This window comes from Lonchura striata, chromosome Z (assembly GCF_050655825.1).
Source record: "Lonchura striata isolate lonStrDom1 chromosome Z, ASM5065582v1, whole genome shotgun sequence".
Taxonomy (NCBI): domain Eukaryota; kingdom Metazoa; phylum Chordata; class Aves; order Passeriformes; family Estrildidae; genus Lonchura; species Lonchura striata.
In genome coordinates this window covers 11,363,209-11,389,250 of record NC_140740.1, presented here as the reverse complement: position 1 = coordinate 11,389,250, position 26,042 = coordinate 11,363,209, and the positions used below count along the sequence as shown (strand labels likewise).

The 26,042-nt window shown below is 40.1% G+C and overlaps 1 protein-coding gene and 1 pseudogene across 1 annotated transcript; both read right to left on the bottom strand.

The window, feature by feature from the left end:
• Nucleotides 1–10,303: 10,303 nt before the first annotated feature.
• Nucleotides 10,304–13,380, bottom strand: LOC146763631 (uncharacterized; annotated as a pseudogene).
• A 698-nt stretch (nt 13,381–14,078) lies between these two features.
• LOC144248356 (3'-5' RNA helicase YTHDC2-like) lies at nt 14,079–21,641 on the bottom strand. The gene is made up of 9 exons (XM_085567962.1): nt 21,615–21,641; nt 20,724–20,843; nt 20,094–20,366; nt 19,499–19,625; nt 18,850–19,055; nt 17,992–18,187; nt 16,761–16,870; nt 15,023–15,312; nt 14,079–14,623 (listed from the first exon to the last, which is right to left on the bottom strand). The coding sequence occupies exons 1-9, from the start codon at nt 21,639–21,641 to the stop codon at nt 14,353–14,355; spliced, it is 1,620 nt and encodes a 539-aa protein (XP_085424088.1). The 3' UTR covers nt 14,079–14,352.
• Between the last annotated feature and the right edge of the window lie 4,401 nt (nt 21,642–26,042).

Sequence of the window (26,042 nt, the reverse complement as noted above, 5' to 3'; positions counted from 1 at the left end):
TTTGGCAGGGGAACAGCCCTGGTGGTGAGCACGGTCAGGTATGGATCTATGGAAGTGTGCCTGAAGGTCCCTCATGAGCCTCCCATTGTCCAGGCTGAAACTCCCTCAGCACCTCCTCCTTGGCCTTGTGCTCCACAGCCTTCCCCAGCTCCCGTGTCCTTCTCTGCACACGCTCCAGCCCCTCCTGGTATTTCTGCTTCAGATGGGCCCAAAAGTGTTTACGTATATAAAAGGGTAAAAATCTTTCTAAAGTGCAAGATGGCTTTAGAATGTACACATAATTTTGAGAAATGTTGGGAAATTTTAAAATAATAAGCAAAATCAGGATCACAAAATCAGGATCTAAATCATTAAGGAAAATTTAAACATTTAGAAAGCTGAGACTGTGAGTTGCTATAGTACCAAACTACTAATGAACCAAGCTGAGACTTCTTTCAGCAGAAAGATCAGAACTGTGTCTAGAAACCAAGACAGATTTCTCTCAGAGCTCAGTTGCTACAACAATAACCTGCCTAGTTCAGAATATGATGTCGCAACATCTGATTAGAAAAAAAATAGGGTTATATCTTTTGGAAAAAAAGAGATTTTAAGTGTTTAAATGAACAGATTTTCACCATGCCAGTCGCTTATGAGAGGGATAATAGTAGGCCTATGTATTAATCACTCTCGCTATATAACTGTTGTTGTTTGACATGGAAAAGGAATTTTCTCGGCAGGAAGAGGTCAATTTGGATATTGACCAATTGAAGGTGGACACGCCTCTGAGAACACAGAGGGGTTAAAAGCAGAATTCCCAGGAGAACTGGCTCTCTTTGGTTCCGGTCAGAGTGCAGTGCAGGACTCTGCCCTGCCTGGCCGTGGCTGGGTGGGGAGGGGAAGGCCCATGGCCTGACTGAGGTGGGCCCAGGGGTGGAGGGACTGGAACTGGGCTGGCCCCTGCAGATGGAAGGGTGGAGAAATCTGGGATGTCTCCATTCCCCCCAGTCTCTCTCTCAAGAGAGACAGAGAAAGAGACAGCGGTGGTTTTATCAGCATCAGCAGTACGCCGCAGGGAAGGAGAAGAGCGAGGGGGCCGCAAGGTGCCCAGCTGCCTGTGGGAGCCGGAGCCTGGGCATCGAGCCAGCCCTGGGAGTCGGGACTTTTAACCCTTCCTTGAGAAATGAAAGCTTGCTGAAATTTCACTCCTCCTCGGTTTGAAAGAGAGCAAGAGAGACAGCTTGGACCCTGGGATGTTAGAAGGAGAAATTCGAGGTGGGAGGAGATGAGGAGTGGTTTTTTTGGCTGGACTTTTCCTTGTTGGCCATAGACTGAACCGATATTTCTCTTCCAAGAGAGACTGTATTTTTGGAGGTTGCCAGTGAGCCAAGGGACTGGCTTCAGCTGGGAAAAGACAGAAGTGGAGCGAACAGAGAAGAGTTAGGGGGTTTGTGGTGGTGTTCCCTGTCCTCAATGAAGGAGAAGAAGATCTCTGTTCTTGGACCCTCGGCCCCAGGGGAAAATGGGGGGGGACTGTGGTCCCAAAAAATGAAAAACGGAATTGTTGTTTTTCCCCCTCTTGGCAGGCATCCTTGAAAGGAAAAATCCTAAAAGCACTCTGTCCATCCATGCATTGGTGGTGAGAGCACAGTGCATGGAAAGGAGAAGGGTCACCATGGCAAACTTCTTTTCCGGGCGGTGCCATATGTGACATGGAAACACAGGATGTGGCAGTGTGTTTATTTGGGGGTCTGTGGCACAGAGGAGACGCCTGTCCCCCTTGATGGACTGAGTATCGATTGCCTGCAGGGTGAAGCCTGATTGGGTTTGATTTGTAAATGCAAATGATGATTGCAAAAAAATTATTTCTACAACCCAAACAGCCTCCAACTGTTACTCAAATGCTTTCAAGTTACAGTAAAATTAGCACTCCACAGTATCTTGCTACAGTACAAGCTAAAGCCTTTAGAGAACAAATTACTAAATCTCATGATTCACTAAAGAACAAAGTTTAAAAAGCAGTTGAAGAACAAATAAAACTTTTTTAAAAAAACTCTTGCTGCTGTTCAATGAAATTCTACTGAAAAGTCGTGCTTCAGATGTGAGAAGCCTAGTCATGTGATAAAGACTTACCCTGATCCAATAATAAAATCTGAAGAATACATTCTGCTAGTCCTCAATATCAAAAAGGGAAACATTATGCAAGAAATTGTCATTCTAAATTTGATATAGATAGTAATCGCCTACCATTAAACTCCAAGCAAAGCGCGACCCACCACGCGGTGAAACAAGCAATAGCAACCCAGAATCCAGGGAATTTTGCCCCCTTAGCCTTAACTAGGAGACCTCAAAGGCAAACACAAGATCTACCTTTACCACCAGTACCACAAGATGTTCCTTCTTATTACCTCCAAGGACAAAACTGGAGTTAGCAAACTCAAAATTAACATGGTTTTTAAAAAATTTCTGTTATGAATGTATACCTACAGGTCTGATTAAGAAATCACAACAAAGACAAGAATTTTTAATTATTATAGGTTAAGACAACAATACAAGTCTTGGACTGTTAATTTTTCCAGTTATCATTTCAGTAAACTACAATGAAGAGCTAATAGTTTTAGCTCTTCCCCTCAAAGCCCCAACAGTAATTCAACCTAAGACGCCTCTTGCTTTTACAATGGCTTTACCTATAGACATACTCAAACAAATGCATCTCAACAAAATGCTTTGTTAACCAATCAAACGGTGTCCCAAGGTGTTCCAGATGTGATTTCTACTCCAATGCTAGATGTCTTCTAAGTAGAACATACTTAGAAGTATGTTCTAAACCAACCAGAACTGACTTGTGGCCTAACTCATCGTGGTAGAACAATTTATGTTACAGGCATACCAGATACGGTGCAGATGTCTCTGTATTTCTCTCCTGTTTTAGCCCAGTAGCTAACACTTAATATCACCTATGAGAACACTCACAAGGATCAGAGGAACTACTGTTTGTTTACAAAGTGAATCCATGATTACTATTACAAGTCCTGAAAGGAAGATAGCTGCTGTACGTGCCTTTCTATCAAGAATTCCTAGAAACTGGCCTCTCGTCATCATCGCTATAAAAGACTGTTTCTTCAACATGCCTCTTCATCCTGAAGATGGCCCAAGATTTGCCTGCTCAGTTCCAGTCATCAATCAAAGAAAGCCAATGCAAAGATATCACTAGGAATCTTTACCAATGAAGGGATGAAGACTTCTCTAACAATTTAACAATATTTTGTCACACAAGTACTGTGCCCAACTTGACAGAAGCATCCACAATCCATGATTCTACACTACATAGATGATCTACTCCTTGCAGCACTGACACAGACAAAGATGAAACAAACTCGTGACAGTGCTGTCACCTACTCCTTGCAGCACTGACACAGACAAAGATGAAACAAACTCGTGACAGTGCTGTCACTAAAATCCAAAAGACTGAACTAGAATTTCTACATCTAAGATACAAGAATTCCCACTCTTAAAATATCTAAGATAAAAGATAACAAAACAATTTCACCACAAAAGATACAACTTCAAGTCAACATCAACACTTTGCAAGATTTACTTTGCAAGATTATGCTCCCAAGAAACCTTTCTTCCTGACTGCTTTGAGACAGAAGCTACAACTTTATAGCCTCATTTTTCAATGAGCTCCATCTGAGAAAGATCCATTACTAATAGTAGAATAAATTTTTCTTCCCTACAAGTCTCCAAAGACAATTTCTACAACCCTAGAGATAATAGCACAAATTGTAATTAAGGCCAAAGCAAGAATATTAACCTTAACAGGAAAAGATTTTACAGTTCTATATTTACCTTTAAATAAAGATTATTTCGATTAGGCATGACAAAATTCAGATGATTTACAAAATGCATTCTTAAATTTTTCAAGTGTTTGTGCTATTCATTATCCAAGTCACAAATTACTACAAACAAAATTGAGTTTCAAAAGAAAAAGCCCTTGCTAATGAAGGGCCTTTAAGTAAGACAACGCTCTTCGTCAAGAAAAACACATAAATCAGTAATTTAAATCAAACAACAAAAAATTAGAAATCAAATATTCAAGTAGTCAAAAGTTCTCCTCAAGTAGTTAAACTAGCTGCTGTTGTTAAAGCTTTTCAGCTATTTTCAAAGCCTTTCAATTTAATTACACATTCTACCTCTGTTACTAATGTAGGTAAAAATATAGTTTTAAAAGATACTAGTAATAATAATTTATATTGTTAGCTTTCATATCTTCATAAAAAATTACAACACAGAACTAACCTGTATTATATTTCTCATATTAAAACCCAGTCATCTTTACCAAGATGTTTAGCAAAAAGAAATACAAGAACAAAAAAACTGACCATAGTTATCTCAAACACATTAGCAAACATTTTTGAGCACGCAAAATTGAGTCATACCTTTTCCATCAATATACACAAGCACTTGTACAGACATTTCGTATCTCTAAATCCCAAGCTAAATCTGTCATTAACAGTTACCCTGATTGTCAGCTTGTGCAAACCCCTGTTTCTACAAGAACTGTTCGTTCACAAAGTTTATAAAGTCTACAATTATAACAAACATCACTAAATACCCTTCTTTGGAGAGATTTAAAAATATTCATGTTGCAGTAGATTCACTATCAAGTACAGTTTTTACCTCTATCCACACAAGAGAACAAGTAATCGTACCTATCAACATTTTTTACAAACATTTACTTCATTAAGTGTACCACAATAGACCCACATATCTATCTCAAAAAGTAACAGCATTCCTAATAAATTAAAATGTTCATCACTCCTTCCGTATTCCCCACTCCCCCACAAATCAAACAACTGTTAAAAAGACACATCACACATTAAAACACATTTAGATCAACAGAAGAGGGGAGCAGAAGTAATACCACAGATAAAATTGAGTAAAGCTTTATATGTTTCTAATTCTTTAAACAGTTCTTTTGCAGAACCAGATCCACCAATTCTTAAGCATTTTACAAATAACACACAAACAAAACTAAAAATAAAATCCTCCTGTTTTAATTAAGACCATAAACAAGACAACTTAAAAGTCCTTTCCAATTAATAACTTAAAGCAAAGAGTATACTTGTATTTCTACAAGCACTAGAAAAGCAAAGTGAATTCCAATAAAGAACGTCAAACCATACAACACACCAAAACACACTAACAAACCCAAATACAAAAGAAAAATGACAAATAATTCACAAAACCTCACCAAAAACAATTAAAGTCAGTCACAAATTTAACTTTTAAATTGAGACCTTAAAAAAGTCAAAATTTATTAGAACCTAATACAAGATACTAAACCTAACTTTACCCAACATTAAGAATGGTTTAACTTAGAATTATAGAGCTTAAAACAAACAAAAACAAAAGTACCTTCATATAAAAAGTTTGTAACTTTTTTCCTACATGAATAAATATATGCAGTAGTAAAGCTATGTAACACAAAATAATAAGTGACGAGTCAAAAGCAGTTTATTTAAAAAAAGAGAGGGGGAATTGTAGGAATATATAAAAGGTAAAAAACTTTAGAAAGCGCAAAAAGGCTCCAGAAAGTAGACATAAAGCTTAAAAAGGCTGGGAAATTTCAAAACCTTCTCATGGGAAGCTAGGAAAATATATTTATATTTATCATAAGGAGCAAGAAAGAACAAGAACTTAGTGATAGTTGGAGATGTCAAAAGTCCTAGATATATGCTTTGCAAAAATAGAAAAAGGTTCAATCTTACATAATGAATTACCCTATACTGTTTGAGGTTCATAGAAGTCCTTCTGTTAATGTTAAACCCACATGGGTCCTGTTCTTATTGAGTAGGGTATAATGACTCTGCACCTTTTCTTTTATGGTATTGGTTCAAAGCATAAGTAGAAAAAGGCTTTGCATAAACTGCCATCTTGCCTTTGATCTAGATTTGCATGGATGTTCGTTTCTCTGTGTCTCTGGCTATTTGCTTGTATGATACAGACATAATAAATGCCAAGTCTGCAACCAGTCCGGGTCCCATCCTGTTTTGTGAGACGCAGAGCGACCGGGCAGAAAGTGGACACACACTCCCAGCTCTGGCCGCAGCGCTGCCCAGCCCAGGGGGACGGTCACTGCCCTGCTCCTGCTGCCCCACTGCTGCTGACACAGGCCAGGATGCCCTTGGCCTTCTTGGCTACCTGGCCAGGCGCTGGCCCACCTTCAGCTGCTCTTGACCGGCACCCCGGGCTCCTTTAGCCCACGCAGCTGCCCAGCCACAAAATTTGACTGCAAATACCGCATTAAATTGTCCTTCTAATTCTACAACCACAACTTCTAAGGAAGTATCATGAAGTTTGATAGGGATAGGAATCTAAGTTGCTTTGACTTCATTAAAATGGGCTTATTCAACTCTGCAGGAAGTTGCTCTCTCCTAAGTATTCATCCCTGTCTGGTGTCATCAAGAAATGTTCTCTCTGCAAAACTGAGTTTGTAGGTCTTCAAGGCTCTGAGTTGGAAATTAGGAAAGATCCAGCTATGCCTTTTTATTTGTTGTGGAATGCCTGAAAATGGATTTTCTTTCAGCCTGCATGCCTGGCCCTCTACAGCCTACTGGTTCTGGCTAAGCACACAGCTTACTCTGCAATTGCTAAACAGCACAAACCTGAAATGTTCCTTTCTCACTCACCTTAGGAACAGCACCGCTGAATGCATGCTTCAGGTGACCTGTAGTGGGCAAGGGAAAATGAACCAGACGTTGTGAGAAAATTGCCTGGGCTGGTGAAACCCACAGAACAAGCACCACAAACAGAGAGTTTTCCCTTTCACAACATCCCTCCAGCAGACACATTTCATTCACACAACCAGCAAGAGATCCAGATAATATTCTTGGGCATGCCTACCCTTTGGCCTGTTTAGCCATTAAATGAACACAAACATGATGAAGAAAATGCAAATTGTTCTCTAACACTCAATGCTCCTTTTCTACCAAACACATAACACCTCTTTTTAAAATCCTCTCCTTCCGGTACCTTCTTTTTTTTTAAATCAGATGCATGCACAACTTCCCATTAACTTGCTGGAAACAGTTGCCCAGAAAAGCTTCCCCAAAATTCCACTATGATGTGGCAGGCTCTATTGTGACACAACACAGCAGCAGCTCCAGGGTCCAGGAGCAGACACTCCCTGCTTTGGAGTTTGCTCTTCCTTGCAAAGAAAATCACTATTTAACACTCAGTCAAGGGTCAAGTTAGACAGTCAAATCCTTTCATGACAAAATGTAGAAAGACAGAAGAAGCTTTCCCTGAATTCTGGGAACAACTGCAAAGTTTTTAGAAGGCCTTCCAAGAAGGTCTCCAGTTTACATTTTCAAAGCTGTCTTGCTTGTCCCAGCAAACTGAGGAAATGACAGACTCCGCTGCCTCAGACTCTCCCGTGGAGGAAACAGAACCCCTGCAGGTTCCCTTGCAAATGCTGCCCCTGTGGCTGCAGAAATCCCCTTGTAGCTGAACTCCTTGACAGGAGCTTTACCAAACCAGTGGCACCCTGGTGCTCTTTCTGTTTCAGGCACTAAGAAAGGGCTGGAAGACATACAAAAGCCAGGTTCAGGTACACCCAGGGAAAACATCTACTTACGTGCCAGGTTAGTGAGGTAATAGCCAGAATAACAAACACCATAAACGGCAATAGCTGCAGCAGCAACTTTCTCAATCATTGTAAAATCAAGGCTCTTGCCAGTGGGCAGCTCCCACTGACAAAAGCCTCAAGCAGGAGGATGCTCCTGCCCTGAGCGAGCCCTAGGGCTGCTCTGACACTGAGGCCTTACGTGCACCCAGACAACCTTCTGCTGTCACCATGACCACATGGCAACCATGCCCTGACATCACAATGCAAGCACTCTATATTGGTCTGTGAATTTAGGCAGAGCAATAACCAACCTTCTGTACAGCAAAAGCAAAATAGCCGGGGAAGGTCTCCTCTGTCACAAAGAAGCACAAATTCACTTTGTGGCCAAACCCTGTTGTTCAAGGGATCCAAGAGTAACTCCAAGAGTGCACCAAGCACCTACAGCCTGTGCCCCAACTGAGCACTCAGATGGTAACCTAGCAAAGGAAACCAGACCAAGAAAATGGCCCAAAGCATTGCACATCTGAGAAACAACCCTCACTTTTAAAAATTTAATGGTTTATTATATCTTAACAAAGGACTGAATAAGGAAAACTTGCAGCACTGGGAGTCTCTATGACCATTACATAGATCAGCTCAGCTATAAAATGGATGCTCTGCCTTTTATACCCTTGATCCCGCCAAAGTTTTGTCAAAGTTTTGCCATCCACTGCTGGAGATTCCTTTCTTACATCTTGACTGGAGGTCAGGTGTTGTTATGCCACACCTCCTGGTCACAAGCCGGCCCTCCCCAAAAGCCCTGACTACCAAGGCCATTGCAAGGGGGAGGGGAAATAGGACAATGGGAGGATATATTACAATAACATCACTATACATTTTTACATCCATATAGTATCTACCCCCTAATTGTGAGAGCCAACTGTTACATGACTCATCTATAACATACAGAGCCAGGAGAGAAGGCACTGTTGGCATAACAGCTGAAACAATTCCTAACAAATCTCCCACATATCTGCACATTTATTGGATATGCCCAAGGCTCCTGAGGATGTACATCTCTGATTTTATTGCCCTTTGGAAGCAGTCAAACTGGCAGTGTCTGCCCACCAACAGCAGCTGCTCTGAGCTGGGAACACGCCTGGTGGTGCTGATTTCCAGAGGCTTCTGTGTGCCAGGAGAAGATAAGGAAGGAGCAGATTGAAAGGTGCTGGCGCTGCTGCTGCTCTGTGCCAGAGAGCCCCGGCTGGGCAGGGCACGGCGCTGCAGGCTCTTTCTCCTGCCAGAGCTGGGCACACCTGGGAACAAGGCATGGCAACTTGTGGGGACACCAAGGGCTTTGTGGGGGCTGCATTGCTCAGCACACACCCAGGCCATCTGTGGCACAGAGTTCTGGTGCATAAAAAGATAAAGCAGAGAGAAATAGCTGGGAAAGGTTTCATTTTGACCTTTCTTACCTGCTCAACAGAAGTGGCCAAAATGAAAGTTACAGAGCAGGGCCTGATCCCTTCTCCTGCAGGAGGGGCCCTGTACTGGCTCCTGCCCAGGGCTGGTGCCCATGTGCTAACATTCAGCCGAGTGGGAGCAGAGCTCCTGGGGCTCTACAGGGATACACCAAGCCCAGCCCAGTTACCTGGTACACATGCAAAGCTTCAGAAAAAGATTAGAGTGGAAAAATGTAACTGTCATGATCACTGTATTTTACTATGTTTACATGCTGTATAGGACCGCAGTTTTATGTATTTGTGGTATTTTCACACATTTTAATCTCAGAAATACTGTCAGATACACTTTGATTCCTAATGGAAAGTCTTAAACTATTAATTTAGCTTATAAAATGAAGTTACTGACATTAAATTATACGTACTTTGTAGTGTAGAAGAACACAGTAATAGTGTGAGTAATTATGATTGCTTAAGCACAATTGGCTTGGGTCTGTACAGGAATGTGAAATTTTGCAAGAAGAGAATATTTTCACTAGGTTTTGTAAAATATTTGAGAAACACTTCTTGTTTGAAATAATATGTTTCTAACAACCTCTTACGTAGGAGTTTGAGGAAGGTTCTTACTTTTGAGAGCAGTACAATTTTACATTTTAAGAATAATGTAAGCAGCTGATGAACTTTAGAATTATTGCAGACCACATTTAGTCTTTCAGAAAGTATTAGTGATATATATCTGATTCAATGCATCTTTTAGCCAGGTTTTGTCGGTGTAGGAAAGCCTGGTTGTAAAGCTCCCATTGTTGCCATTACAGCATTTATGTGCTGTAAATCATGTAAAAGTCTCCATTTTCCTGATTTCTTTTTTATTACAAAAATAGGGGTATTCCAGGGGCTGAATGATTCTTCAGTATGACCCACTTGCAATTGTTCTGTGACTAATCCTTGCAGGGCAGTAAGCGTTTCAGTAGTAAGGGGCCACTGATCAACGCAGACAGGTTTATCTGTTAACCATGTCAAGGCTACAACTGGACATTCACCACCCTGCATCACAGTGGCTCCTATTAAAAATCCATAGCAATTCTGTAATAATAGTAATTAAAAATCACAGTAATTCTGAGGGTCTGATGTTAGCTTGTTGGCCATCAGGATGTTCCACATTAATTACAATGGCTGACAAGCCACCTGTTGTAGAACCACCCAACCCCATCAGTCCAAAACTTGCACGAGTGAGAGGCCACGATTGAGGCCAACACAGTCACGAGAGTATTGTAACATCTGCTCCAGTGTCAATCAAACCTGTTACCGATACGGTCCCTGGATGATATCCACTGGCTGTGAGGATGCATGTCTTTTCTGGATGGTTCTCCGTTATTTTCTCAGTCCGGAACACTTGAGGTACTTACCGTATTGGGAACAAAGCTCACAAAGGCTACAAGCTGAGTGATGCAAGTTCCTTTCTGAATAGTAATAGGGCACTCATCAATTCATATCATAGCATGACTCTGTCCTAAAAAATCAACAAGTCCTAAGTGCACATGAATACATTTAAGTGTAGTACTTGATACCCCTGTCAGAAATGCACTCAATCCACATCCTATTGGGCCATAGGTGTCATGGGGCACTTTGCAGATTTGTCAAAATAGTTACTGTGTCAGTGGTGGGTACATCAATCCCTGTGGACCCACTTGTTGCTCCTGAATACTGTTTGCAAATGGGTAGCTTTGTAGTGCCGGGAAGGCCCATAATTGATGTTAATGGTCGTCAGGTTATTTGTGTCCCCACACACCCCTTTGTGTTCTTCTTCCCATTTCCCTGCAACAGCTGACCATTTGCATGATACTTACTCTTACACAGTGCCCAAATTTAGCACAATGATTGCACATAACATTGCTGCTTGCATTTGACTTAGATGTTATTTTCTGGGTATTACACTGTGCCTTTACATGCCCTTGCTGTCCACAATTACAGCATTTCGGTGGTGGTCTTAGAACTGCAGCAAGAGCTGCCTATTTATGCTCTACTGAACCAACTTTTGAGCAAGCAGTAACCATTTCAGACAATGTGGGCTCCCCAGGTAAGGTGTCAATAATCGTTCTGCAGTCTGGGTTTGCACTTTCTTTCACCAATTGTATACACAATCTATGTCACAAAGGTTCATTATCTACCTGTTTTTCAATAGCTGCAGCAAGCTGTTCCACAAACTGCAAAAATGGTTCTCTCATCCCTTGTTGTATCGTAACATATCTCTGTTTTGGAGCTGCCATTTCCATTGTTTTAATTAAAGCACTCATGCCTATTTGCTGAGCTTGTGTCAAAATTGAAGGATCTCACCTTGCCTGTAAATCTGGGTTAGCAAAAGGCCCAGTGCCCAATAAGGCATCAACACCCACAGCATGACGAGTCGTGTTGAGGCAGCTGCATATTTGTTAAAGCTGTGTGCTCAGCCACTCACCTCCAAGTTTCTTGAAACACACCATACTGTACTGGTTGGAATAAAACTGTAGCAAGATGCATGATGTCATAAGGTACAAGCATACTGCATTAATTACATGTATTAATTGCATTACCTCTGAGGAATTAATACCAAACTGAGCCACTTTCAATTGGAGATCTTGCACAACCTTCCAGGCAAAGACATGATGACTGTCATCCTGCCCTGTTCCAGGAACTGCTTTAAAAACTGGAAAAGCCATAGGATTATCACAGGCAACACTTGCCTTAATTCTCTCCTCCTGAGCTACTTTTGGGGCACCAAATCTTTCTATTAGGTCCCAATTTTTTTATTCAGCTGCTTTCTTCCTAACAAATTCCCAAAACTTCTGAGACTGTCATGGAAGCACAGTTACTTGACACGGAGGCAAAGTCCATGGGGCAGTAGGGCTAGATTTATTAGAAGCTGAACTGCCAACAGTTCCCTGCCCCACCTCAGGTGTTACTGCGGGTGACTCTTCACTTGATTTGCTGTCACTGTCCGGCAGTGGAGGATACGACCTTGCAAACTGTTCATGCAGCTCAGAGGGGGGCAGGGGGCAAATGGCTGGGCTAGAGTGGAGGGGTGTAGGTCTTAGATTCAAAGAAAAACCATAAATTTCTAACCAGGTAGAAGCTTGAGAAAGTGTTGAGAAAGAATGTAAATAAGTTCTTTATCTCTCTTGTTGTTAACATTGTTTATAATTAGGTTTTACTACTGTATGTCATCCACTGCACAGCAATAGGGTGTGATGTTTTCACTTCAGAACCAATAGAGTTGGTCTGCACAAAGCTCTGTATAAAAGAGCGATGTATTTTGAAATAAATCAGTTATAGTCTCAGCCTTCTGAAAAAGTCTATTCATTCCCATGCTGCCTCAACAGCGTCAGAGGGGAGCAGGGGGCAGACAGCTGGGTTTGTCTCTCTGCCAAAGACATTTCAGCTAACTGGCGCAGTGGTGCAGTGTATAGAGGCAGCGCTGAAAGCTGCTGTGCAGGTGAGATAAAGAGGCTTAGGAGTCTGAGAAGGAGATACTCTGTCAGTCTGCCTGGAAGCCTTAGCAGTGTTCCCAAAAGTTTCAGCATTCAGCCCAGAAGCTCTGGCAACTTTCCTGGAAGCTTTGCTAGCCTGCCTGGTAACTTCCATGGGCACCTGCATCTTCTTCAAGGATGTATTCAACAAGTCCCCCATCAAAAGCCCCATCTGACTCATCCCTCCCATCAGACTCCTTTATCAACCCCAAATCTTCATCCACGTTGTACTCTGCTTGTTCCCGCTGTTTTCCATTCCTTTAATGCCTCAAAAGGCGATCTCCAAGTATCAACTAGATTGACAATAGTTTTATTTCCTGCTCAGATGACTTTCCACAGCTTGTCCCTGACTTTTTTCCAACTTTTAACACTAAATGCTGTGTCAGGATCAGTGGCAAAATCCTATGATCTAGCCCACAGCAATATACTACAAAGGGCATAGTCTGAAGTAGTAATTCCCTTATTTCTTAACAAAGCTTTCTATGTAGCCAAAACAGTCTCTTCCTCTTTAGATTTATCTCCCATTATCACTAGTTGGTGCCCCACCTGCTTCCAGGTGTCTTGATAGGAGAAAATCAGGTCTGGACTTGCCTGTGGCTTCCACCCGCCACTCTCAGCTGCACCAGCGCCGCCTCCCCCGCCACTCCCCAGCGGGTCAGGGCTGCCAGTCGCTGGGACCCCGCGTGGCTCCAGACCGACCACGCTGCTCAGGCTGCTGCTCCACGCGGTGGGCACCAGCTGTCACTGGTATATACACTGCATCGTGAGGCGGTCGCCACACAAAGCACAGACCACAGGCGGTCTCAGATGGCAACTCTTTATTACCGAACATGGCTGACCTTTTATAAACTTTCTAGTTGTTTATACTTCTTCTACCCCAACTATGGGCCACAAAAAATCAACATAACACCACTGGTGAACAGTAACATGACTTTAGTTAACTTTCTAAAAATGCTTTATCTGGCTGCAGTTCTCTCCTTATCTTTCTCCAGTTCTTCTCTTCTCTCAGCCTCCTTGGTAGCAGCCTTGGAGAGAGCTCTTGATCAGCTTCTTCTTGCCTCTCAGCTTCTTTTCGCTCCTTCAGCTAACAGGCCTGCTGTTAGCCCCTTCCACAGTAATTCATCCATGAGGGGCAGGAAACAAGTAGAGCAGAATAGGATTAAAAAGCCTAGTGATTAATTAGAATTGGTTAAAGTCTGACAGACCTTGAGATGACACCAAAATTAATCATCCTAGAGTGTAGCCTACAGCACACTACTCGCATTTCTATATTCAGGAAACATGTTTTCTTCCTTTTACGCTGTCTTAATTTAAAAGCTGAAAGATTCAAGAGGAATTACTACATCCTCCAATGAGTCCATGAATTTTCCTCTGAATGATCTCCTTATTATTACTGCAGTCTACTATTCAAGTATACAGGGACAACTGTCACAGTAATCTCATTAAAAAATGTGTGCTTTGTTAAAATAACCATCACAAAAATCAGTCCTAGTAAGGCAGGTAAGACCGAATCAGTATTGATATTGAAAATCTATTATGGATGCAGAGAAAGGCAGAATCCAAAAACTTCAGAAGTGTGTATATAATATACTCATTTAGTTGAAAAAAACTTATACATGTTTATTAGAACAAGTTTGGGGTTTTTTTTAAATCTCATTTTTTCTACTTTGGATAGCTTTACCTCAGCAGTCCACAAATTATTTTTGCTGTATTAAACTAGTGAAACAAGGATATTTAGTCTAGATTTTTAAATTCCAGAAGAAAGTATTATGCAGTGTTACAAATGAAAAGCTCCGTTAGGTTCCTAATTTATCAGTAAAATACCTAACTGCAGAATGGTATCAGCAAGAAATTCTATTACTTTGGAAGAGCAGGGTGGTATGTTAGAGAACTCTACCTTTCCAGACACTGGAGAAGAAGGAGTAGCACAGGGGCTGGAATAGCTACTGCTGTCTGCAGGCTTCACTGAGGACTGAGCTGATCTATCATCTGAGGATTGTCTGGAGAGCAAAATGTCTTTTTCTTTGTACTTCTTTGGCTGGTGGAGTGCAGGAGAAGTAGATTTCACTGAAGCCCTACAGAGGACATACCTTGAGTTTCACAAGCAGTCACTGAACAATTTACATCGACCTGTCAGCCTACTGCATGACCACATGTATTACAGCAACTACAAAATCTATTAAAGCCTAACTAAAAACTCATACTGACCCTTCATTGCTTTTTAATGCTACTGTTAAACTTCTTCTGCTACTTCTCAAACATCACAATTCATGGACAATATTCCTGACTGCTCTCTCAAACAGCAGCCCCAGGTATGAAATACTTCTCTTTGGGATTACAATGCAGCATACAACAGTAGAACACCTTCCCACTGTACTTCCGCTGTTTCCACCTCCTATTACTAGCAGAAACTTTAGTGATACTTGTATACATAAACTGCAACCTACAGTGAGGAGAAGACCTCAACATCTTACTTTTCAGCATGAGAGGAGTCAGACAATTCTGTTTCTGTTGAGCTTTTTCTGCTGCTGGTTGACTTCCATGTAGGTGCCAAAGGAAGTTCTTCACAAGTCACAGGCCTTGGTCTCTGGCCAATTCCTGAAGGCTGCTGCAGACCTGCAGACTGTTCTTCAGCACTCAGAACAGCTGTAATTGCTCTTACAGTTGTTTCATCAACCTGAGACCGCAGCTTAGAAGGAGCTCGCATACGACGCAGAAACAAGCTGTGCCACTTCTGCCTGAGTTGCAGCAGCATACCAGCAGCCTGTAATAAATTCCAATCCTGTTAAATACTGATGAAAATTAGATCACACAGGCAAGAGAACCCTGTCTTTTCCCTATCAGGCAGCACCTGGCATTCTAATATAAACAGGGCCCACAATTAAAGGCAAGACTAAGGTCTTGGGGAAGGGGAATAATCCATATTTAAACTAAGATGTTAATTTGCTTTCTTTTCCTTGGGTACAAGGTCATTTTGGAAACATTTCATTTAGCTCTGTACTAAACTTAGCTTTGTATTGTAATTCCACAGACTTTTTTTTTTTCCTTCTTTTCTTTCAAGAAAACCCAGTTTTTTCATGCTTTATGCCCTTCCTTGCAAGTCAGTCTCTACTCATGTACTCTTCAGTCACAGTTGATGGAAAAGAGTTCTAAGTGATATTTTTCTTACATAGACACCTGGTCAAATGTAATGACTAAATTCAGACGACTATTGTCTAATTCTGCTACCAAAAATGCTTCCATTACAATAAATTTTAAAAAAATCACTCTTCTGGACGTGACTAGGAGAGAGAGTATTATTATTAGAGTTAGTAAAGTTGTGTGTTTCATGACCCATAAACTGCCTCCTACCACAGCCACAGCTCCTCAATGACATAAAGACTTCTATTTCAAAGAGGATTTGAAATTTATCCTTCCAAAATCTGACAGCAACTTTCTCTCAGCAACTTCAGCTTCAGGTGCTCCTTTTTTGATCCGATTTTGGTTATCCTCTCAGAGAAAGAAGAACACAATATGCCAATGTGACTGTTCTCTCAGCTCTGGTTCAGATTTTGGCTTATCCCAGCTTGTGCTATGGCCTGATGGAGCACCATGCAGGCAGGACAGGAGGCCAGAAGGAGCAGAAGGGCCCTTATGCTGTCACTGTCACCTGCAGCTTGCTGTCCCTTGTACACCCATCATTTTTAGTCTGCCAGTCTCTTCAGAATCTGCTGACTTGTGGAAAGGGACAAAACTGCCAAGCTCAGATATAAAACATCATATTGCCCAGAAAGTTTTTGAAACAGACCCAACAGCATCTGGATTGCTGAGGCTTTCCTACTCCCTTTTGTGAGAGACAGGACACCCACACCAATATGGAGGAAGAGGGATGAGCACTCTCACTGTTGACTTAGGTGACTATTCTCTTTCTTTCTGCTGACAGGTAAAAGAAGAGAAAGGTATGGGTGACAGGTGATCAAACACTGCAACTTGGATTTTGAATACACAAATTCATGCAACAGACAACTCTGTGCCAAAGGGGATTGAAGCCGTTTAATTCTTAATGAGCTTGTGAAGTAAAGGTTAAATCACAGAGTACCTAGTTCGAGAGACCCAAATGGACCATGACATTCTTGGAGAAAATTCTTGGCTATTCAAATGTTACAAAAACCTTTTCACATCTTTTTACAATTCCTCTACATGAAGCAAACCCAGGAGTAATTTCTTACTTACTTCAGGGTCCAGTTTGAGATGGAGCCATTCATCCAGCTTCAGCAGTGCCAGATCAGCAGATGTCCTGTCCTCCATCTCACTGTCGCTGCTATCATTAGATACCCCTCCCCCTGAATTAAAGACAAAAAGGTTCATTAGAATTTCCATTTTTTTCTACTATTATTTCTATACAAAAACCCGCGTACTACTGTATTACCAGCAATATTTTTCCTTCTAAAATTGACTTTAAATGTAAACATTTGTAAAACTACCTCTTCTTTTCTGCAAATACACTGCAAAGTCTTTGCTCCAGATAGCAGCAATCAAGTAGCCAGACCTGCTGAAGGTCCTACACCTGCTGAAGGTCCTACTATGTAAAAACCTGGATTGATACGATGTGACCCAACTCATGTACCTTCACCAGTATTCACAGGCCACTATACAACTTTTGCCTAAAGCTGTTTGCAAAATCACACGTGCCTCTATTTCCTAGTAAAACAGCAGAGTTAAAGACCTAGTAAGAAAAAAAAAATATATATGGCTATTAATTAGGATTCTTTCTTTTTCTTAAGTGCAATTCAGTCAGCATGAGCACTACTCTAAGGTTCACAGTTTAAAAGCAAGACAGGAAAGCTTTAGAAATAAGTTGGACTTTTAGTTTGATTCAAACTATGACAGCTAGAAGCAGTTATTTTTGCTTCCATTCAAATAGGACTTAATTTAAATGAGAAGAAGGAAATGTATATATATTCCCTATTACTTACAGTTAATAGTACAGTTAACTGAAATTAAAAATTATCAGTAGAACATATCTTGAAAATGTATGTGTTAGCCAGAAGCAACATGACTTGTTTGCCATACTGATTGTTTCTAAATTATTCTGTTTGAATCATCTGGTTCAATGTATCAAATTAAGTAGTCTGTAGAAAAAGAACATGCATACTACATTTCTCAGTACCAGTACTACAGTTCTCATTAGACATTGTGGCTGCATTCTTTCCTTACAAACTATACTGCAGTTTCTGAGACCCTACAACTGTGTAATTTATGGACTTGAATAGGTAAGGAATCCCAAAATGAAGAGATTTGTTACAGAACCAACAAACTCTTCCTGAATAGCTACAGGAATTATAACAGGCGCTGTTTCCAGAATCAGACAATACATGTATAACATATTACTGAAAAATAAGCTCTGCATGTCACACGCTGATGTATACCAACGGGAACATCCCAAATCCAGACTCCAGTGTACCTCGAAAGGATGAAGATGCCTGCAAGGCATTACTTGGTAGTCTGGCTGGTCCACAGAAGAGGGCCACGGTGACAGGTGTCACAACAGAGCAGCACCTGATGTTTGCTGTCTTGTGAGCTCTCGTCATTTCATCATATATAAGCCAGTCTGTGGGGAGGGCCTGGATGGCTGCAGCTTGTCCATTTGCTGGGGCAATCTGTGCAAGAGCAGGTAACTGTAATTAATGTAAATTTGAATGTATTTCTCATTTTATCCGGAGACACTGTGGATGCCTCAACCTGGAAGTGCCCAAGGCCAGGCTGGGTGGGGCTCTGAGCAACCTGGACTAGTGGAAGGCGTCCCTGCCCGTGGCCGGGGTTGGAATGAGATAAGCTTTAAGGTCCCTTCCAACCCAAACCATTCTCTGATTCTATATTTTGAGAATTAAATACATCTACAATTATATACATATAAAAATATACATGCACATAAAAAAGTGTGAGAGAATTCAATCAGATTCATCAATTATCCTACCATGATAAAACAAAATATGCTGCTTTAAAAAGAAATGTTAAAAAAAAGTATCAGAGAAAAACTTGCTTTTAAGAATAGGGATCATTATATCTTTAAAACAATTTTATAGCAGGGCAGTTTTTTTGCCTTTTTGCCTTGTTCCATCTAGAGAAAGGACTAATTGAAAGGATGGAAAAATGAATCAACTCCAATTCTATCAGCTGGGTAGAACAGTATTTTCTAAAGCTGTAGTGTTAAATGCCTATACTGCTTTTGAAGTACTGACAAATAGGAAAAGACATTTCTAAAACACGTGACAGCTTTTAGTGCCCTTTTTTTTGAACTATGAATTCCAAGTGTCTTTACCTTTTTATACCGAGACTGACCAAGAACAGAGGTAGGATGAAATCGCACTTTCTTCTCCTTTGGTTCCGTCAACACCAGGCTGTCTCTGTCTACATGCACAAGATTGGGATACATCCCGGCCACTAAGGCACCTTTAATTACAGCCCAGTTCTCAGAGTTAGTATTAACATCTCTAATATCAGCTCCTCCTCTGGCTCTCACAAAACCTGACAAATGAAAGAGACAAAACAGTGCCATGTTACCTTGTGTTTGCCTCTCAAAAGGAGTCAGAAACTAAAGGTGAAATAAATGACTTCTTTGTTGCATTTTTCACCACTGCCAACCTTAACAGCACCAAGAAGAAACCATTACACTGAAATCCTGCCTGATAAGGGGTTTCATACTGACACAGAATACCACTATTTTCTACAATATAAAGACATTTCCTATGGGAATAATTCATTAAAACATGAAATGCAGTGGCATGTGGAGATGAGGGTGCTTTCAGTTAGATCAGCCACAATTCCTCATCTGCACCATACCCTGCATGAGTGTGTGCATGACGGTGTATTTCAAATTAAGGAAAATTACACCAGTGAACACGATTTTTGTTACAATTTCTATATGCTTGACTTTAAAACAATGTTAAAATGGTTTCCAACTTCTCTACCTGAGGCTCTAAGCTGGCCAAGCACCTGTGTTCTCATTCCTGCAATGATTTCCATTGTGGCTTGGGATAGGAAGTTCTTTTCACAGAAGGCTCTCTCCCATCCGTCACTGCGTGCCTTCTGCCATGCCTGAAAATGTTTTTACATTTGCCTATTAATTTGAAGGACTTAAACTAAAAACTTCACTTTCTTTAAAGATTACATTTATGTCAATAAAATGAATGCAAAACCCACTCTAAAAGTTAATGTATCAAACCAGATTATTTTTTCTGTTCATGAATTAGATTCTCTTTACGTGCTCACTCCAGTGATGATTATGTCAAGTTAAAACAATAAATAAAGATCATTACATTAAGATCATGATTCAAAGTTCAGTGTAGTAGGATGCAAAGAGGCACATTGTTGAAACATTCAAAATTTTCTAGGGTTTGAAACAAAACATACTACAAAAAGGGCTCCCTCACAAATTTATGAGTCCAATACACAGGAAAGGCACTAGGCAAAAAGAAACAGTCTGCCACTCTACATCCAACTGGTACATCTGCATTTTGCTTGGGTGATGTGCTGTGATTAGTACTCTCTGAAATGAAAGACTACCTGGAAAGCCCTGAGCAGGGCCATGTGGTCACTGAACGTCCCGGCCGCAAAACGCTTCCTGCACAGCACGGCTGCACGCTTTTGGGAGGCCAGCGTGGGCAGCACAAAAGGGTCTTGGCAGGCAAGAGCACAGGCAATGGTCAGAACAGGATCCAGGCACTTCAGAACTACAGCATACAACACCATTTTACCGAGGTGTGGCTCTACAGGTAATTCAGTCAGCTGATAACCAAGCTCAGTGAGATCTTCCCAAGGGTCCATGGCATCTATGGTCTGTTCATAAACAAGCAAACAAACAAACAAATAAAGGAGAGGGGGATGGGTACAGTGGACAAAATCAATTTACAGTGAAAGCAAAAAGGATGTGAATAATGGACATTAACTAGACTTGTTTCCAAACTCTAAAGAAGCAAGTCAAACTATTAACAGAGACAAGACTTTGAAGCACTCTCTTCCCTTGACATGGAAAAACACATCCCCACACACAAAATGAAAACAGACAATAAGCAAAACTTCAAAACATCCTTAAGTAATTAAAAACAGCTTCAGTACAAACTGAAGTCAGTAAACTGCTACACCACAAATTTGGGATCAAACACAATTACCATCTAAACCTATTCCTTTTCTGACCTTAAGCATATGCACAGCATTTCTCACAGTTACAGCAGGCGGAGGATCAGGAGCTTTCATAAGAAAGTCTACAACTGGACAATTAATTGGAGCCAGAATTTTTGTGAACAAACAGATCTCCTGCAAGGTAAAAGGCAGAACAAAAAAAGATTACCAAGATTTGGAATCAGCCGCCAAACACATGATTTGTTGCAATTAACGGTATGGTTTGAGGACATTGTATTTTTTAAAATTATAGTTTCTAACTGAACATGCACCTGAAGTGGCAGTCTTAGAAGTTCTGGAGATTGAAATTCCAACATATTCTGAAATCGGAGCCTGCTGAAGAGACGAAAGCAGACCCCAGGCTGACAGCGCCCAGCCCTTGAAAATAAAATATGGGAAGTTGTGAAAATGAGGATTTCTTTCTAAAAAAAAAACCAAAAGCCAACAAACAGACACCGAAACTCAGAATGAAAAAGAAGAAACACTACCATGAAGAAAGTGTTGTTAAGTCACACGCAAAGTGAAAGTTTTCTAATCATGAATTATTTTTGAGAGTGTGGCAATTTTTTACTGTAATTTTAACCCAACACTGAGAAATCTGGAGAAAGAAAAACAAGGCTTTTCTAATGTAAAGTGCTGTGGGTTTTTTGCTAACCTAAGACCAGTCCAAATCTCAATCATCCTTGGTTGTAAGGAACCAGTTGCAAACTTTCTTGCTTCCCCTCACATCCCCTAAAAAGAAGTGATGCTTGGAGTAAAAGGTAGAATAAAGATGAAGTAACTTATGAGTGAATGAGGGACAGCAAATTCTCTCAGTCATATACATCTATGTGCATACGTGCAGCTTAATGCCAATATGATTGATTAAACAGGCATTTGTTGCTATATAAACTTCTGAGCCCTCACCCGCAGTGCTGGGAAGAATATAATCATGGCCTGTTAAGTCATGGATAGCTTGGAGAAAGTGAAATAGGCAGTCCTCTGCCCATAGACATGATGTGAAAACACCCCACTGGACATTGTGACTGCAGGTGCTACGTGGGAGAAAGAGGAAGGAGAACAAATTAATGGGGGGAAAACAACCCAGACCTTTGGGAAATGCCTGAGCATCACTCTTCTACAACTTGGGAGATTATTCCAAGGAAATACATGCTGACGCCTACTCGTCTGCAGAGAACCAGTGTTGGCCTCTATGCAACACAACACCGGAATAGGCCAGGAACAATTACTATGTTGTGTGGTTTATTCTAAACATAAAGGACTGTGGATATCTGCAAAATGGAAACTGCTATGAGGCATTTATTACCTGCCTTTTCTCTGGATAGCACTGGCTTTTGAAATCCACCCCATTTTTAGCACTGTAGCACAACTCACTGCATCAAAAGACTTCTAGAAAAACAAAGAAAGGAATACAAACTGAAAACTCAATAGGGTGCATGAAATAAAGGTTACTAGTTATTTAGATTACCAACAGAAGTTTTCTAAAAAGTATGAAAGAGTAAGATATACAGCAGCTTCTGACACAAAGGTACCTTCTCAATTTCAAGTGAATTAATGAGGGTATCTCCTTTCTAGTATCTTAATGCTCCACAATTTTTGAAATTCAAGATTTTCAAGGTTTTTTTAGATGGATAGCTTACAGTATTTGTCTTAAAACAAACGCATGTTGAAACTTTTCAGAAAGGACTGTTGCCTGACAGGCACTAGCTCTCAGCTAGTAAAAGCTTTTTTTCACTTTACTGTAAAGTAATAAATAAAAAAAAAAAAAGTTCTCCAAAATTTATGCACTGTGTGTTTTGTGTGTTTTAGAATCACACTAGGAAAATTTAAGGCAGTCCTACCTCTTTCACCTTGCCTGAGTCAATGACAAACACCACATCATTGACTGTTATGCTGGTTTCTGCAATGTTAGTAGAAAGAATCTGCAAAGAAAACACCCAAAACCATCAAAACTATAATAACTGTAAAAGCAATGGTAAAATAGGTCATTGTGGCATTGGAAAAAGTCCTCTAATACTTGCAATTTTGCAGATGCCAAAAGGTGGACTTTCAAGCACTTTCTTCTGGTCCAAAGTCTGCATACTTGAATGAAGCATGAAAACTTGGTATCTAATGCAAGACAAAAGGGACATTTTAAGGATCCTTAAAAGAAGCAATGAAAAGCCACAGTAACTAAAGGTTTTACCTGTGAGCATTATCAGCAAATCTCTTGTCATCCAAAACAATGCGGTCCCTCAGGCTCACTACCTCATCATACCCAGGAAGAAATATTAAAATTGCTCCTAAAAAAGGAAGTGGGTTTGCAAAGTTAAACAGAAAATTCAAATACATGTCAAATAGCACTCAGAAGGTTTTAACGTTTGTGGATTGCTGAAAAAAGAGCATGATTATCAGAAGTCAAATCCACAACCACTGGTTAGGTATTTACCTACCTGCATCAGAACTATGACAGATGCTGTGCAGTAAGTGCATTATCAGATCCAGATCCACTTTTTCATCATCAAAACTGTGATGGTAAGCTGTCAGTAGCTCTCTGTCCTCTGCACTAAGGTCACTAGCATTCTTTTGGACCAGGGAATTTTCATCCATGTTTCCAAATCCGAATGAAGCGCTGTAACAGGAAAATACACCAGAATCAAGGCTGCCCCTTAGGGTTTGCATTGAGCCATCAACTCAAACTTAGATCGAGACCAACATGACTATTGGTCTTGAATTCTGATGTTTAAGTGTAGCAGAAGGGAATCACCATACTATTACTGTTTACTGATTCCAATGTTAACCCAATGAAGGATGCCACTTTATTTATTAGTGTTAACTTTCGTTTTCTTCAACTTCATTGAAACACAACCATAAGCAAAGGAAACTATAAAGATACTTCTCGTTTATCTGTTCAAGTAAAAATATTTAAGAGATACGTCTTCTCCAAAAATTTCCCACTAGCAGAAACTACACTAAGAGAAATTATAGTAGAGATAATCTTTACAAAACACTACCTTCAAGTATGATAACTGTAAGTTAATCAGAAAATCATTCTTGAATGGCCTAGTGTACACATTACTTCTGTAAATTTTCTTTAATATGCCTATTGCATATAAAAGATATGGATAAAAACACATTACAGATTTGTTTCCAAAATAAGCATGTGAAAAGAAAATGGTACATAGCATAGAATTAGCAAGTTGTGTAAACATAAACAATATGCTATTGAGTACAAACTCTTTTGCTGTTTATTTTTTTAAATATTCCTATTCTTAAAAAAAGGTATTGCTATTAAGTCCAGATTTTAGAGCATGAAAATCTAAAACCTGTTCTGATTAGAACACAAATCTCAAATTTCCCATCACAACTCTTTGTATATCATATACAACTCATTCTGCAAAACAGTTACAGCTTACCTGTAGGATTCCAACAGATGAACAACCTCTGTCTGTCCAAAGTGCCTAGCCCAGTCCACAGCCATCCTGAAATAGTTGCACAAGTATTTTTATTAGACTTTTCACTTCAAAAGATGCATATGAAGAGCACATCAAGAGAGGCAATTGACATCAGACTTTTGTACCCATTTCTGTATTGACATCAGTACTGTTATTGCTGGATCTGCAACTTCCCATTTGAAAGTGCTTGAATAGGTGTTAACAGCTGACTTTTAGGTGACTACAGTTCTTTACCACAACAGAATGTCAGTTTTACACAGGAGCAAACATGCACGAGGAAGTGAGGAGGAAGAAGGTGCTATTCCTTTAAAAATGGTGCAGAGATCAGACCTGCCTGTTTGCAGTATCCTTGAAGTCATCTCAAAAAGTCACACCCCAGGCATAACATCTGGCTATTTCATGTCTTTCAGAAGCTGTCTCCTCACTATGCAGTTCACTGTTTTATCTTTAAACTGCATTTCTTCCCCAAGGTATTCAAATGTTAGTACCAAATATCAGACCCCTGGAATCCTAATTCTTATCATTCCATACTACAATTATTTACTGTACTTCCCTGTTTACATGAAGAAATACTCCATGACCACAAAACCTGAGTTTCTACAGATTCACAAATATTTTTACATGATACGATATATTTAGAAACATAACAGAAAGATCTTCTGATATGTGTAGCTCCATGAAACTAGAATTGCCAAATATTTTGGTCCAATTCAGTAGATTACAGTTGTTCTACTAACCAGTATCTTACATAAGACCTACTGAAACAAAGTTTATAGCTCATCATCAAGACCATGTAATTAAGAATTCAATTTAGAATTTACAGAAAACAATGTGATTATGAGGAGTTAGAAATTGTTGAGGCTGTCAAAATCTATAGTTCTTACAGCAGTGTGATAAGTTAGCAAATTAATTTAGATGTTAAAGAATTTTCTTTCTCTCTCCTACATTGACAAATAAATCTATCTTTTGGTTTCTCTGTTTTTACCAGCCATTAGATGATTTGCAGTGGATACTTGCTCCCATGCTGATCAACTGTTCTACTTGACTCAAAAAGCCTCTCCCTGAAGAAATCATCAGAGCAGTCGCACCAGTTTCACTGTGCCTATAATCAACTGAGAAGTAAAAAAAAAAAAAAAAATCCAGCAAACCCAGTAGAAATGTTATTTTTTCATCTAAATACAGTACAAATACTGCTTTCAAATTCCAGCCCAAAGAAAATTTCTTTCCTCACTTTATCTCTGAAGTTAGTTCATATGAATTCTACACTGTTTTAGAAACAAACTTCTGTCAATACTTCAAAACAACAACTAACTAAACAACTCATTATTTTTGCTAGCCCTATCATTTTTTTCAGTTGGCATCAAAATGAAAAGGTAACACCATTTGAAACTGGAGATAAAAGTAGCCATAAAAATCTAAGTACATCTGAGGTTGCTTTTTTCTTATGTAATAACACATGAAACTTACCACTGACATTTTCAGTTAAAATAAGATTTAACAGCTGAGCAAACGAATCAGTATCTTCATGCAACCAGATGTCAGAAAGACAGGAATCCATTTCTTTTACTGTCCACGGTTCAAGGCAATTCACATCTTTTTCAGTCTGAAAATAAAAAACAATATTGAAAGCTTAATCTTTTCCAAGAGTTGTCTTTATTCTCATACATTACCCACAAAGAATTGGAATGGTTATTTTTCCCAGCAGCAACAGAAACCCAGCACTCAGGTATCGGCTCATGCATTGATTTTGTCATACGCAAGTACGAACACAATGGCAGTCGAGCCATTTGATCTGAGGAAAAGCTGTGTGCAACCACCCGAACTGAAGAGCACACTTCAGCTAGAGCCGTTCATCCTCATCAGGTAATCTTTAAAATACGTTAATGTCCTGAAAGACTCG